Raw genomic sequence first — 16,979 nt, forward strand, 5'->3', positions numbered from 1 at the left:
TCCTCAATTTCTCCTGAAACCTTTCTTAAAAACACTATTTAGAAAAGATTCCCCTTTCTCTGTGTCTTCCTCTCCTTCATCCTATACTCTTTTCCTCTCTTTTACCAACAACAGCAATTCCCTTTTTATATCTTTGTTTTATTACCTGGTCTATTAGATCATTTTTGTATATGCCTGATCTCTTTATCAAGATTACTACCAAATGGAGGAAGGATCATATATCACCTCTATAGATAGCTGAAAGACAATATTTTCTTCAATCAATTTTTCCACCCTGTGATAGTTTATCTCCTGTTGCTGTGATGAAGCACCCTGCCCAAGAGCAAGCAGAGAACCGAAGAGTTATTGGCTTACATTCCTCGCCCACAGTCTGACTTGAAGGATATTGAGAGCAGGTACTCGAGGAATGAACCTGGAGATGGAAACTGAAGCAGAGGTCATGGAGGAATGTTGCTGACTGGCTTGTTCCTCATGCTTGCTTAACCTGCTTTTCAAAACAACCCAGAAACAACTACAGGCTCCTAGGGCACATTTTCAAATAGAGTATCCTTTCAAAAATGACTCTAGTCCCTGTCCCATTGACAAAAACTAACCACTGAACATACACACACAAAAATTTTCTCTGCCTCTCTTTCTTAAAAGACACCAGTATGAACGCCAACAGAATTGAGTTATTGATGCCATATTATAATATGAACATCTAGTCAGAGACTCCACTGATGGAGGATGCACCACTGCTTCCTGACTTCTTTCTCTGTTCTGACCTTAATGAAATCGAGAATTCAAATTACTTTACAGAGTATCAATCTGTTCTCTGCCATAGTTCACGCATTTGCTTTAAAATAAATTGGCTTTAAATAGCAAGAAAAAAAAAAGCACACACCCATGCAGAATAACAATCCTCTGATCATTAAGTGCTTGTCCTTTTGCATGTGTGTGAACAGGCATGTTTGTGCATGTGCAGGGCTAATCCAGGTGTCAGTTTGAAAACCTGCAAGCTTTATGGGGTAGAGATTATTTTTAATCTGCAGTATCTTTGTAATAGTTGGCTGCATTTTTGCATGTATGTGTGCTTTCCCCTAGGGAAATCAAGAAATGGATTCATATATATATACACACACACACACACACACACACACACACACACACACAAGTTGTTTCCTTTTCACACCTATAAACACGCTGTTTCCACCTTTTGCTAGAAAACTGCTGACCATGAGACTATTAAATGCGTTGGTTGCTACTCAGGAACAACAAAGGAGGCAGACACAGTGTTTTGACAAAGATCTCTGTACTATAAAAGGCACAGAAGAGCTTCTGGAGCTGTGAGGTACACAGAGTGACTTCTGGATAAGAGCTTAGACATGACTCATTTTGAGACCTAAAGCTTACACTCCCCTCTTCCTTCAAAGGCTTTACCATGGTACTAAGAAAGCAAATTTTCTATATGAATCCTTCAGCTTGGAAGGACAAACAATACATAATATCTCCAGTATTTTTGCTAGCCCTCGTCTGCTCGTACGCCAGTCTTCCGTGAAAGCAAATGTAGACATGGCTTGGTTTTCTAAGACTGCGCATGTTTCCATCCCAATCTTTGTCTCCAGTTTGCTGATAAGAAAAGCACCAGGGAGTTTTCTGTGTCTGGGACTAGTGAGTTGATCACTCTAAGACCCAGAACAAAACGTTGACTAAAGAGTACTTTGTCAGCTGTAGCTGCTCATTCTGATTTTGGGCAGAAAAAAAAAAAAGTGCCCTGGGGACAGAAATTCTGACTCTTACCAGTCCCTTGCTATAGGTGTCATATTAAAGCGACCGGATATGTACCTGTTCCACCAGTGGAGCTGGTGATCAGCCCCAGACTTTGAGTGGTACATGACATCATAGCACTATGCTTTCTCTTCCAGTCACACTTCCTGGTGACACACACACTCATGTGCTGGTATGATGGGGTTTGCAGGGTTCTGAGCTGAGAAAAAAACCTCAGCTCAGTTTTTCCATTTACATTGCTGGACCTCTATCTTCAGACAGTAACCGGGAGATGTCACCTCACAGGGCTAATCTTGGACAGTGTATAGAAAACCAAGACCCTCCGAGATTTCGGCCTTTAGCAGCGCCCCCCTCTGGGGGCGGGGGGCGTCCATTCATCCCAGTGAATCTGGACCTAAAGAAGCATCTCCAGCCTTTCTTGGCTCATCTAAAGCAGGGGCCACTGGCCATATACCCTAGGGGACAGTTGTTGCCCTCCACCACAGGGAAGTGTCAAAGCCTTACGGGTATCATGCCAGGCTGGGCTCAACTCCAGGGCAGACACAGACCCTGGCACCCAACACTGTAGGAACCAAGAATCAATACTTCCCCAGTACTCCTGTGCCTCTGAGGCTCGCCCTCTGCAGTACTCAGCAACCCGGCCACACCTGCGGGGGCGGAAAGAGCAAGAGGATGCAGGTGTCCAGGCATCCCCGTTTTCCGAACGACTTTGAGCATGCACTGTCCGATTCTATAGAAAAGCTCGAACCCACTCCTGGGCTCGAACCCACGGCTTGGCCTCCACTGCGGACGAATCCCGGGGCTGCGCGTGCCTTGCTCGCAGGGCGAGCGCGCGGAGGGATCCGCCGGGGCCGCGCCTCCCCGCCCCGTCCCGCCCCCGCCTCCTCCCGCCGGCTCCGCTGCCGCCGCGGCGGCCGCTGCTGCCGCCGCCGCCGCCGCCTGGATATAGTGCGGCAAGGCGCGGAGCTTGCAGTCACTTTGCGAGGAGGAGCGCGCGGGCTGCGGGCGGCTGGGGCACCCGGGAGCGGCGGCGGGCTAGCAGAGGCGGCCGTGGCAGCTGAAGGTTCTCTCTCCGGGGCTGGACTTAATAACTTTGGAACTGTCCGCCGGTGTCACGTCCTGAACATGAGCCTCCTCCTCTCCTTCTACCTGCTCGGGTTGCTTGTCAGTAGCGGGCAAGGTAGGAGTGTGCGGCTTTCTTGCTTACTTTCCCTCCCCCTCTCCACCCAACCCGGAGAGGCAAAGAGCGAGGCACCCGGGTAACGAAACGAAGGCACCAAAGTTGCGGTGGCTCTTGAGGCGACTGTTGGGATTTTAGCTCTTTCTTTTCGCTGCCCCTAAAATTCTATCCGTTTGCTCGGAAGACCCCTCAGTAAGAGGAGACCGTGCGGAATTGGAGATAGCCGTCAGTGTGAAAGAGATCAGGGGGGTTGGGGGGGAACTGCTGCTTCTGGGATTTGGGGCTATTCTTTCTTATTACCCGAAATTGGATGAGTGTGTTGGTGTGTATTCATAGTTAAGATATTGGAGGTTGCGGAAGGGAAGGGCACGGTGATGTTTGACAGAAGAGGCAAAAACTATCAGCATTAAAGTCATTTATCAAAAAATCTCCATGGTGTGTAAGAAATTCAATTCTTAGAGATTTTTTTTCTCCTTTCCCAACACCAATTTTTGGACTGTGAAGTGAACGTTTGATGGCTTATTTATGTTGGAAACTAACAGGGGCCATAGATGCTGTAAAACAGCAAATGGCTAAAACTAGGGTTGTGTTGCAGGCGTTCATTGTGACACCCCCTCATACACACACACACACACACACACACACACACACACACACATACACACTCCTTTGAAAATAGCATAATCTGAACACGTTCTATCATTCGGTTTGAATTACACCTGTAAGGGATTCGGAAGGCTGGGGAGCACTGGAAGCACTGGGAACCTTTTGATTTATTTATTTTTTAATTTGGGTGGGGGAGAAAAAGAGAAAGCAAACGTGGTAGAAAAACCCTAGGGACAATCGGTTGAAGCGATCTTTGCCAGTCGATATATAGATGCTTTGTATTATCCATTTATCCTCTGTCTTCCATAGTCCCCGTTCCCATAAAATATATCCACAATCATTCGAAACGTTTGGAACTGTCCAGACAAGTTTGGACGTTTAATTGGGAGACGAAATACCAAAATGTGCACCGGTGAAAGTCATAAAGACAAAGGGAATATCCGTGGATTTTCAATTAGATGAAAGCACCGTAATGCCATATTATTTGTGCGGCATTTTCTATGAAATTAATAAAATGCAAGATAAGTTAAAATATGTTCTCTAAATCCAGTTCTAAGCATTTTCCCCCACCTCTTCTGTGTTGCTCATTTCGTCCAGCAGGGGGTGGTAGAACTCCATTTTAAGCAAGAAGTGCTTGTTTCTGCTTTTGCACACATCGTCCTTCTATCATCCCTCAGTAGGGCTTGGCGTTTTGGATGTAAAGACTTTCTTTCTCTGTCTTTCTCCCAAACTACAGTGTTAGTAAATGATGGACCACGATTGGATGCAGATTTTTATGTTCCGAAGTACAAATTCACATGCCAGATGCTGTTCTCATTATAAAGTGCCTCTTCCTGCCATCCTAATAGAGGATGGGTAATATTTCAGTCTTGGAAAAATTGCAGATAGATTCATCGGAAGCTAATATTAGTCTTGTTCATTAATCCAGTCACTTCTCTTGCAAAGATCAGCATACACTTGTTCACTACAAGATACAGAGCTGTCATTATTTGGGGGGGGGGGGGGAGTAATTGTGACCACTGTGTTCATTTATAACACAGACAGGCAGTTCTGAATCCGAAAAGGCAGTCTGAGAATTTAACTTAGCTGCAATTGCAATTAGGTGAGTGTAGTGTGAAGTAATACGGGGGCAAGTTTGTGCAGATTGATTGATGATTACAGCGTGCACTGTCTGGAGGAAATCTTCCCAGTTGTGGAGTCTGCATTTATCATTGCTGATGCTAAGTGTGCTGGAATTCAGGGATAGGGGAGAGGTTGGAATGTTTAAGTATCTAGGCATAAACAGTACACAAAGGCAGATACACTTTGGGAGTCTAGATGTAGCATGCATTTGAAATTGTGATTTAAGCTGATTTATAATCAGCACACAGGGTGGTTATAGAGAAGAACCGTAACAAGGAAGCATGCCTGGAGGGGAACCCATATTCCTTGTCAATGAAACAGGGCAGACGGATGGCATCTTTGTGAAGAAGATCTCTCTGTCTTGTGCAGTGGCCTGACATGCAGAGAGCCATGGCTGAGTATCTGGGGGAACTAGCTTTTGTGTGAACAAGCATGTAGTATTTCTGTGCCATGTACCATAATGAAGTCAAAGATGCCTGGAAACAGAAGTCCTTATCCCGGAGTCTAAATTTCTCTAGGCTGCTGTTTCCTTCTCTAATTAAGGGTGCAGCAGCAAGTCTCAGACACACCACTGGGAGCTGTTTTTCTTTTTTTAATGAGCCGTGTGTAACTCGAATTTCTGTTTGTTCTTTTTTTTATTTTTATTTTTTATTTATTTATGTTTTTGATGGAGCCATGAAAACCTACAAGCCAGTGACCCTCAGGCTCGCCTTGGAAATACTAAAGCCTCCGATGGCTGATTTACGTTTCCAACAATATACTTGCAGGGAATTTTATGAAGCATGATTGAAGCTATGGCTTGGAAGAGTGGTGTGTAGTTTGACTGGGGAAAGGCAACGATGATGTATTCCCTTTTAAGTAGTCAAAACGTTTTGAACCACAACAGTAGAATGGGGAAAAATGGCCCAAGTGAAAAAACAAAAAAACAAACAAACAAAAAAACCAACTAACTTAAGAGGACGCCAGTGCAATGATTAGCTAACGAGGTCTAACAGCTCCAGCCCTTACCTTCAGAGCTGTGTTACTGTTCATGACGATGAGAGCTTTTCATTAAAAATTGAAATAGAAATGTCCCTTTAAAAGCCTCCCACTCCCAATGAAAGATTAATATCTAATGAAAGAAGGTTGTCAACTCTGAACATTAGTTGCCCATGGAAAGGAATTCATAATTCTTTAACTCCTGCGATTATTTTTACCTTCTATTTGAGACTTCGTCCCAGGCTCTGCTGTCACAAATCTCTACTGAGTCTCTCGTGAGAAGGGTGTTTGCTGTCTTTAATGCCCAACCCGAAACAGGAAAAGGCTGCTGCTGAAACTTTCTGGGTGTTTACAGTCATTTTCATCCTCTTTTAAGAGTCACCTAATATGATTAATGCCAATCTGTTACAGTTTATTTCACACATGTAAAATGGAAACACTGCTCCACTGAAACTCAGCAGGGTTATTCCGTTCTCTTTCAAACCATGTCAACTGTACATATAGCCTGCTTTAGCCTAAAACCTGCGGAAGGGTCCTGAGCAATGCCCAATCGGTGACCGAATCTGGACACATCTGCCTCGGTTTATTCATCCTAGGCAAATGTTAAGAATTGTCCGTTAGAGAGATCTGTACTTTCTGAAGACAGAGAGCAGGTGCGTGGATGCCTACCAGCTAAACTCCACAGATTCCCCCTATGTGCAGGCTATGACAGCATGGCCTCTCTTGAACCCTGAACCCTTTCTCCATCCACTCATTCTATTTCTTTGCCCGCATCTTCTTTCTGGCGAGGGTTCTATTGAATTAACTGCATGTCCATTTAACTCAGGACAGATTGGCTCTGGAAATTAATATTTCTTTTGTCAGTGAACAGCTCAGAGGATTCCCTCCCCGGCTTGATGCCTGCCGTTCTCACTTTCACTTCCCATGCTGACTCTGAGCCCAGGGAGCAATATAGTTGGACAGTCCCCAGTGTCGGGTGAGTTTCTTCCTAGTCACAGGGGACCAGGCTTCTCTAGGATGTAATATCTTACAGGAGAAGCCATTAAGGGAACAAAAGAACTTCGTTCAGTAAAGGAAAAAGGTCAAGCTTCATGTAATTTTGTAAATAACAGGGCCTTCTTTCCCAAATGAGCTGACTTGCTGTGAGACGGAGACAGGGGCTGTGCAGTCTGAGGCAAGCAACCAGGCTCAGCTGTGGAGCACTTTCTCACAGGCAGGAGCTCAGGGGCTGGGTAGGATGTCCATGTTTGGAAGACTCTGGACCTGGTCCTGCTGCTTCCTCTGTCATTGGACGTTGGGGAAATAATTTTAACTTATCTTTTTAACAGGCATTGTCTCTGTAATAATGTACCTCTGAGAGTGTAGAAAAAAGTGTTCAGTCAAGAGGTGGGAGAGCCCTGAGCTGCTCCTGTTGCTCTCACTGCCATTTCCTTCTTTGTATCCATTATACCATGAACATGTCCCTTGGTATATGCGAAGCCATTCTAACAACACCAGTGGTCTTATAAAGGAACTGTACATGATTTTCTGGATTTACTGAATTCATATAATTCTGAATGTCTCACATCTTTCTACCTTGCCAATTACAGTGAGGCTAAGGCTATATAAAAGATTATCAATTAGTTTTAATTTTTCAAATTACATGATAAAGGGACACATTAAGAAGCAACCGGCCCTTTTATTAGAAGAAACATTGTGCTGTTTAACAGAGTTAAGCTACCATTAATTGTTCTGCAAACACGTGTACTTCTTGGTGGTACCCTATTAAATATTTTAATGGTTCTTCACTGTTTTAAACTACAATGGCACTACTACGAAATAGCTGACAGCCTTTTCTCTGCGGTACATACATTTATGGTGCCCCTACCCCTGAATCAAGAACCACTTGTTATGTTAGAGGACTGTGATGTCATGATGATTGACACTCCTAGATTAAAATGGCTAAGAGGGGTGCTAGAGAATTTTAAGAACCTTTGTCACCATAGATATGGCAAGATATCTTTGAAGGACTTTAGGTTGATTGTAGGGTTTTGGCTCCGCACTATTAAATTATTTTACAGGGAAAGGCCAAGCTATTGCCTCTGAGAGCATAAAGCCCAGGTGACCAAGGTCTCTTGACCTTGAAGAAGCAGCTGAAATTCACAAAACAGCTATGGGCTCATTGAAAGTTTGAACCTGAACATATGTCAGTGCTTGACTTAGATGCCCAGCCAGCAGGAATAGTGGTGATAGTGATATCTGTAAAATGTCATGCATATCATGCATGGTATTGTTCATGACTGTCACCTTTCAGCCTACAGATAAAATTCAATATGCGTAGACTTATCTATCTCATTTATTGAATTGTTAAAATCATAAAATTTCCTTTGTAATTAGACATATTTTATATGGTTAGAGACTAATTCGCCGAAGAATGGAACTCTTTCACCATTGAATCAGCCAATTATAATTTTCTTATTTATATCTTCTGTATGTTGCAGACAGCTCATTAGGAAAAGGTATTAGAATTGTATACATTTTTTTAATGAACAACTGTTGGAGGTCCCACGGAAGGTCATAAGACACCTGCATTATTTTTCAGTTTACAGGATGTGGTCCGGTAAGATGTCTTTCATTATGAGTTTCACTGGATGGTTGGGGTAAGCGCATATTGGGATGAGTGAACTAAATAGATATCAAATAGAAAAGCAAATGGCAATAATTAGAGGTCTAGTTTCCCCATGCTGCCACTTCACACAAGACCAAACTCTTATTTAGATTTAAATTTAGAGAGTGTAAGAACCAGAAAGATAATAGAGGTGGCATTTTCTGATTTGAACGTGAATTTACAGACCTGTGTCTGCCTGCACAAGACCTGAACAAGACCAAGCAGCAATAATTCCGACAAGGATTGTGGAGACATTCATGAATTCTCACACGTAGCTGAGGAGGTATGGACAGTGGATGGCATCTGGGAGAGGGAGCGCCAGTGTTATTTAAGCATGTGGCATTCAGTAGGCTAAACATGCCCTCGTCAGTACTTCCACACTCAAAAGCATATGGAATACAAGTTAATACCAAAGGCACATTAGTTAAGTTAAAAAAATGGAGAAGTCGGAAAGGTGGGAATGTGAGAGCTGGCATGAAGGTGTGACACAGTTCACAGTGTGTGTGCTTACTAATCATGAGACACTTGGTCTGATTCCCAACACTTCAAAAGGCAACCACTGACCTTACATACCATCCGTAGCAGCAACAGAAACAACATCAGCAACAAGAACAAGAGCACATGCATATACAAACAGACACACACAACTCGCCTGCATGCACAGGAAAGCATTTTAATTTGGTGCTATTTTGTCAAGTAATAAGTTAACAAACCCTGCATGGTATATAAAGCGCAGACCTGCTAATTATATACTTGTTTAAGGCTGTTGTAGTCACTTTGTATACAGAACAATAATCTGATTATTATATCAATTGAGATTAGTCATTATTTGGAATTAGCACTTTGCCTTTATTTCCATTTAATTGCATTTGAAAAATAATGCGGTTTTTTTTTGTTTTGTTTTGTTGAAAAACCTTTATGCATGTGAATTGGAAGAGAATGCTGGTCCATTTGGTAGTGGAGAAAATAAAAGAATATAGATTGAAAAAAATCAGGTGCATGTGAGACAGCAATAGACCTTCCGGCAAAATGATGTGAAATAGCAGAAGATATCATATGATTGATTACTCAACAGTCCTAGACACTCCTTGGCATTCGTCCCTTATTTTAATGAAAATTCGTTGACTCTTCACGGTGAGGCTCACCTGTGAAGTACTGTACTCTCTCCTGTTTCTTGCCATTTTTCATGGTGACCAAAAGGCACAGAAAACACAAATGTCTAGTCGGAAACTAGGAGATCAGAACATAAGATACAGATAAAGCCAAGCCTATGTTCATGAACCTGCATTTCACGTCAGTAGAGCCGAGAGCTTCACCATGGCTGGAGCGAAAAAGACAATGAAAGAGGAGACAGAGAAGCAACACGGACCAATTATAGGGAAGGGTGTGTCTCAGGCACAGGAATGACCCAGTTTAATGGATCAAGTTGGAAGATCCATTCAATTGTCTAGTCCATTGAATGGTGTGGAAAGTTCAGTCATCGTATCCACAATGGGATACTGTGTAAGGCGGAAAGCATTTGAGACTCGTTTGATAGTTAGGTAGATCTTGGGGACCTGGCTATTGAACAGGGAAGCAGCTTCATAAAGATGTTTGTAAAGCTACTGGCTAGATGCTAGATGAACACAAGAAGAAATTCGTGGCTATACATATGATCCTCTGAAAGTATAAATGAACCATTTATTAAATTTTATATTCAATTTTTGAGACTAGCCTCTATATTACGTAGAGATGTCTGTTCTGAAACTTGTTATGTGGACCATGCCTGGCCCTGAATTTTCAAAGATCCCTGATCTTTGCCTCCAAAACGCTGAATTAAAGTCATGAACCAAATGGCCTGGCTGCAAACATAAATGGTTCATATATGTATATATATATATGTATATATATATATATATCTGACAGAAAGAAAGTTAGTCAATAAAAATTAATGCAGTATGATAAAATAGTATTTGTGGCAATTTTCATTGTTTTATGATTATTTGTTTAGAAGTATCATTCAGGCACCTAGGTAAAAATTTCAATGACAAAATAAAAAAATAATGATGTTTTTCTCCTCAAAATTATTACTTAACTTTAACTTGATTATCATTTAGTACTTTGCTAGCATTTGTTTTATATGTATATATATATGATGTATATATGTATATATGTATATATATATATATATATATATATATATATACATATGGAGAAAATTTCAAACTTTGCCATGGTTTTGTAATTTCCATTTAAATAATTTTCCACTCTTGTTCATACAGTTTTTAAAAATATACTTGGGAGAATAGAACAAAGGAAATTTAAAGAAAATAATATGTAAGAGAGGACTGACAGGGAGAGAGGAATTGATTAAAGGACAATATATGTAGTGAAAATATCACAGAATATCCTAGTTGACCTGTATCATTAATATGTGTGAATAATTATAATTGTAAAATGCTAGGTCTGAGAAAAGTGGCTTAGCTTGGAAAGTGAGGGATGTGCATGTTCAGAAGACCAACATCCACATAAATGTTGAACTCAGTTGTATCTAATTGGCATCTCAGTGTAAGTGTCGAGAGGTCAGGTGTATCCACAGAGTGCTAAAGCTAGCCAGCTTAGCAAAAATCAGAAGTCTATAGGTACACTGAGATAGTCTTAGAAATAAAAGAATAAATAAATGGTAAAGAGGAATGGACATAACCATTCAACCTAGATCGTTTTCCCACATATATTGTAAACCCATGTGCCTATACATTTATGCACATACATACATGGATAGGTATGTACACATATGTAACATCATACTCACAAACATTCATGGATCATATTTACAGTTGTAGAAAACTAAGACCTCCAATGGAACTCAAAGAGTTTTGGGACTGCACACACACAGCTGAAAATGTTTCCATTAGTGTCCAAGGGAAATTAAAGGGAATAATATTTTGAGTGCCAATTTTATGCTGTGTAAGTGTGGTGAGCACTTGACTCATTACCTCATTTATTCCTGATTAAATCATATTTCATAGATGATGTACCTGCGATTGAGAGTGACTGATTTGTGTAGAGCTTTTAAGTGTGTTCTCTGGACTGCCTTCCCAAATTTATAGTCAATGATCATTAAATACATTCAAGCTATATTTCAGTGGTTCTGCTCCAGTATATATATATCTTGACACATCTATCCTTACTCACTGAAGGTAAATATTAAAATGCTATACCATAGTGAAGAAATGGTGTTGAATGATGGAGTATTTTCTCTAGTTCCTTAGTTTTTAAATGGCCAAGAGCAAACTTTCTCAGTAAAAATGAAAGCTACAGCAATTCCTGAAGACAAATTCAAATGCAGAAAATCTATTCATGCACCTTCTTTCAATTTAAGTGTTGATTCATGTTGGGGATCTAGGGAATTATTAATTACCACTAATATTTGTCTCTGCTGAGGTAAAATAGCAGCTGAAGGACCTGGGAAACCACAATGCCCTGGGCAAAATGCTATTTATTTACTTGATTCTTTTTGTCTGTTAAAAAAGCTTCACTTCCTGATGAATGCTCCCCATGCCTTGAATCTTGACCAACATATCTGCAGAAACCGGGTGCAAATACCATTAGTAATTACACTAATGTAGCATGTAGTTAACACTTAGATAAACAATTCCCTATCTGTCATCATTATGATTATGGACTCTTGTTAAGGCCAGGCCACAGATTTCTGAGAGTTTTGAATGTCTTCCAATTATCTTATTTTTTTATAAGATTTGATATTTTATCCCATATTTGTATAATACTGAGGTTTCTTGAGATTGAGAACATGTAAGTATAATATCACAGACACATCTCTACATACCAAATGCACAGATGAGATTTGCTGGAGACATATATTATCAAGTTGATAGATTTCCTACATCAAAATAAGTACACCTACATATTGTTTTATGTATTAATGAGATACCTCAGTGTGTGTGTGTGTGTGTGTGTGTGTGTGTGTGTGTTTTGTGTGCGCGCACATGCGCGCAAGTGTGCGCACATGCATGCATGTGTGTTGGTGCATGTGTGAGTTTGAGGTGAGGTTGGGTATTGAAACTAGTTGTGGTTGACTCTAGTTAAGCATTGGAACAGCAGGAAGCCATATTCTTTATCCCCTTTAAGGTAAAGCAATTTGTCCCTTATAGGAAGATTTAAAATAATTTTAGTACAAGACTATATTATTATTTTTACATTTATAGTTTTTCTTCCACAGATTTCTATAGATTAAAATATTGAACCTACTACTCAGGCAGAGTACTTTTATCTTTGACTTCTAAGAAAATCCCAGCAAAATCCCAACTTTTTGTTCAACATACATTGCTACGCACAAGCAACATGAATAAGGGGTGTGGTAAAATTGCCTTTTTACACAACACATTGTTGCATATGAGAAGCATGTGGTCCTACAAAGATTATAGGAAACATACTTTTTTAGAAGTACATTCTAGTATTTGCCAGCTGTTACCTTCATCTCTGTAACTTCTGACATACCAAAATTAAACAATGTTTCAACTCTCTGAAATTGGATTCTTCTCATATCCAATCATAAAATTTTTATATATATATATGTATACATATGTATATGTCTATATGTACATGTATATATGTGTCTCTATAAGATTTTTATACATATATCAGACATATATCAGGTACAAGATTTTGAGTATCAATCACTGAAAGTTAAAAAATAAAGCTCAGTGTATTTAAGTGTAGGGTCTGTGCACTATGAGGCATGCTACTAGACAAGAGACTTTCCAAGCAATGCTGATTTACCAGTTTCAAGAACAACAGCTACCCTGAAAGTTAGTGTTACCAAATTAGAATGAAGTGCGTAGTTTCTTAAAGACATAAAATTACTTATTCTAGAAGAAATACTTTCACCTTATATAGTCCACAGTTTTTAAATATTTGTCTGTGTTTACCTCAAGGTTTGTCTGAACATTGTGAGTTAAGGAGTTATTTGAATAGCTTCACTTGAGTGTGTATGTTGGTGTTCTGTGCTCCTTGTCTCACCCTTTGGACTGATTTTACGGATGCTAGAGATGCTATTTAGTGCTCCACTTCGTCTATTAAAGGCATTTAACTCATAATGGATGTTCATACATTTTATGCATTTTCCAGCACCCTTTTTGCTCACATTCCTAGTGTGTGGGATGTAAGCTGAAGACACTTGCCCTGAATTAAGAGATTTAAAATTTGTGCCAGTGAAGCCTCTTCATTCTATACCGTATTTTTTTCCATCAGCCCTCAGGATTTTACATTTCTTTATCACTAAGCTTTAACCCTATACCACCGAGAACATCATTTATTTTTCTATCATAGATAAATTATCTACCACCTACCTGTTACTGCTCAAAATTGCAATGTTCTTGAATTCAGCCCATCCAATGTTTTACATTTCCTGACCATCTTCTCTGTGCACACCACAAATGCAAGCAAGCCTTACAATTCTGTCTACCTTTCATATGTGATAGATTTGGTTAGAGACTTCATTGTAAATCAGTATGTGTTTCCTTGGAAAAACAGTGGATGTTTACCAAATAAATACTGAGTGAATATTTAGATGTTAACTAGAAAAAAGCAAACCAACATGTCAGGTTTATTTTAAAATATATTTATTTGATCTTGGGTTGGGTAATAGTTCAGTGTGCTGAGAACATATTCTTTGTTGGCCTTGGTACTTATTCCGAGTGCTTTGTTTATATTGGGGCCATGAATGTGACAAACTATGAACTTACCATAAATTATGAGTGGTTATTTAATTTATATGGATACTCTGCTTTGCCTCGGATTTTAGTTCCTCACCGAAAAGTAACTTGACCGTAAATAAAGCAAAGTTAATTAATGCTATAAAATTTAACATTTAAAGCCCTATATCTGTCAAGTATTGAAGCTAATTATGGAATTTTGACTTTAGATCTGTACCTATCTCTCTCTGTCCCCCTAATATGTTTGTAACATACTTACATGTATGTATCTATGACCATATAGAAATTAAATACAGAAGAAATTAAACTAGAAAATAGACTTAATTTGCATTAGTACAATAAACATGAATATTGTCACCAAGATATGCCTAATATGTCAATGGAGCAAGTCCTTAAAATTAACACAATCTCGGAAGGTGATTAAGCATTGCCCATGTATTCAATGATCATCAGAAAGCTGTTCTAAATTTTATCTATAGGGGTACAGGAGAGTGAATACATTAAGTATTTTACCCTATTGTTTCTAGGCTCTTTGATTTATTTTTTAATGAAATTAATTTATCATCTGAAATCCTCTTTTACCTGGTAGCCGCATTTATCTCTCCCCGTTTTTGATGACTTTCTTAAGGACTATCATCTTCAAGGACTATCATCAGAGATGAAAGCATTTAACTGTACAGAGTGTATTTTGCAATACCTCAGAGTACCTTTGCATAACAATCGTTGTCTGCTCACTAATCCTTTCTCATGTACCTTTCTGGGGGTATGCTTCTTTTAACTTCAAATACAATTTTCAATTAGTGATTAAACAGTCCTGCTGATGCGCCCATTTCACTCTCATTTCTTCCTCAAATTTTATGGACTTCAAAATCATGGTAATCGTTCATCTGGATGAGTCATCCCATTTCAAAGCCCCCCTCAAAGGTCTAACGGGAACACATCCTGCATCTCCAGGGATGGGAGATGGCTCGTACTTAAATTAAAAAAAAAAAACTTCAGAAGTTATTTCATGACCTTATGCTCTGTCTCTGGCTTATACACACCTTAATTGCCATATCTACACTAGTTAATAAATGTCCAACTTGAACATTCCAATGTTTTTAATATAAGATAGGCTAGAACAGAATTCTGAGCATTATGCAACACTCCAAGTGGCTGCTGTAAATTTTGCTTTATAGTAATATATTTTATCAAAAATGCTTTCCTTCTGAGCTGGGAATAAATGACTTCTTTGGGCAGAATATACCTAACTTAAGATTGGGAAATTAAAGTAGTAAACTATGACATATGACTGGAAATAAGCATTTATGATTTGTCATTTTTCCTTATGTCTTCCTATTCAGCTGTCTTTTGCTTGCCCCGCCTGTCCAACCTCCTGTTGGAGGTCTCTGTTTTTCAAATGATGCATATAGGTGTCATTGTGTGCCAGGAGAAGTTCAGATTTTAAAAGTACTAATTAAGACTACCCAACATATCTTTTCTCCAATGCATATAGGGAGGTGGAGTTGAAAGTTAAGTACTTAGAGAAAAGGCAAATTGTGTTTCTAAGAAGAAAGAAAAACTAAGTACTTAGAGAAAAATTTTGTCCATCACTTAAGAGAGAGTAAAATGTGTGTGACTGCTAACACAAAATATGATCTGGCATCGTTACCTGCATGGATGTGTATAGGAAATGCCCAGAAGAAAACACAGAACGGCTAGATACAACTTTGTTTTCTCTGTGAACACTGAGAATGTATGTATGTATGTATGTATGTATATATATATATATATATATATACATTGAAATAATTAAATGAAGAATGAAGGCAGGTATTTCTAGTTACTCCACAGGTTGTTTTCCTCTGAATTAGTTTACTTTTTTATTAAGCATTTTATTTGTTTACAAATGCTATCCCCTCCCTTGCCTCCCTTCCATGAACTCCACCCACTTTCCGTTGCCTCTAAGACAGTGCTCCACCACACACACACACACACACACACACACACACCCTTGTAGCATTGCCCTTCTCTGGGATATCAAGCCTCCACAGGACCAAGTGCCTTCCCTCCCACTGATGCCAGATGAGGCAGTCCTCTGCTGCATATATAGCGGAAGCTGTGAACCTATTCATGTATACACTTTGGTTGATGGTCTGAGGGGTTCAGGTTAATTGATACCTTTGTTCCTCCTGTGGGGTTACAATCCCCTTCAGCTCCTTCAGTCCTTTCCCTAACCCTTGATTTTTAACCATTCAATCACATGCAGGAGTTTTGAATAATGGCTTAACAAGTGGCAGACTGCATTTCGTAGAATGCTGTGTAGCATATGGTAGGATAAAGATTTGTTTCTCTGACTCAAGATAACCTCATGAAGAAACAGAGTGTCTCTGATCAGAGTAAACAAGCACCAGAAAGAGCTGTACTTTCTGACCCTTTCCTCACCTTCAACCATTTCTTTACAGTTCCGACGCTAGAAAGGTAACAGTGACAAAATCACGTGTATTTCCAGGGAACAAAGTGATGTTTTGATGTACTGTGATATTATCAGTCAAGCAAATGAAAATATTCCAATAATTAACGTTTTGTGCCGAGAACATGTAAGGTATGATTTCTTAACAGCTTTGAAATATGCCATACGTTGTTTTAGCCATTGCAAGAATTCTACACAGTAATTTCCAGAAATTGTTTGAATTATCTTACTGTAGCTGTATACATTTAATCCAGCAGCTTCCTCATTTCTCCCCCTTATCTTTCTGCCAAATTGGGTTCTATTATGTGCTCTCATGACTTTTTATATTGAATATTGCCAGAAATTGAGATAATATTTGTCTTTGTAAGCTTGAATAATTTTACACATTGTGATGTTCTATAGGTCTGTTTACATTTCTCCATATGTCAGTGTTGTTTCCTTTTTATTTGAGCTTAATAGTATTATACTTTTTGTGTAAGTGTCATACAGTTTAACACATGTCCCTGGGTGTAG

The 16,979-nt window shown here is 39.5% G+C and overlaps 1 protein-coding gene across 3 annotated transcripts in view; it reads left to right on the plus strand.

Moving 5' to 3' along the window:
• Window positions 1–2,640: 2,640 nt before the first annotated feature.
• Ncam2 (neural cell adhesion molecule 2) overlaps window positions 2,641–16,979 on the plus strand; it is a 487,041-nt gene continuing 472,702 nt past the window's right edge. The window contains exon 1 of one of the 3 annotated variants that reach the window (XM_039088218.2): window positions 2,641–2,947. In XM_039088218.2, the coding sequence (XP_038944146.1) occupies window positions 2,893–2,947 (55 nt within the window). In that variant the 5' untranslated portion in view covers window positions 2,641–2,892. The remainder of the gene's footprint in view (window positions 2,948–16,979) is intronic. The other 2 variants (XM_039088217.2, NM_203409.2) reach the window with 2 other exon arrangements.

Source organism: Rattus norvegicus, chromosome 11 (assembly GCF_036323735.1).
Source record: "Rattus norvegicus strain BN/NHsdMcwi chromosome 11, GRCr8, whole genome shotgun sequence".
Lineage (NCBI taxonomy): Eukaryota > Metazoa > Chordata > Mammalia > Rodentia > Muridae > Rattus > Rattus norvegicus.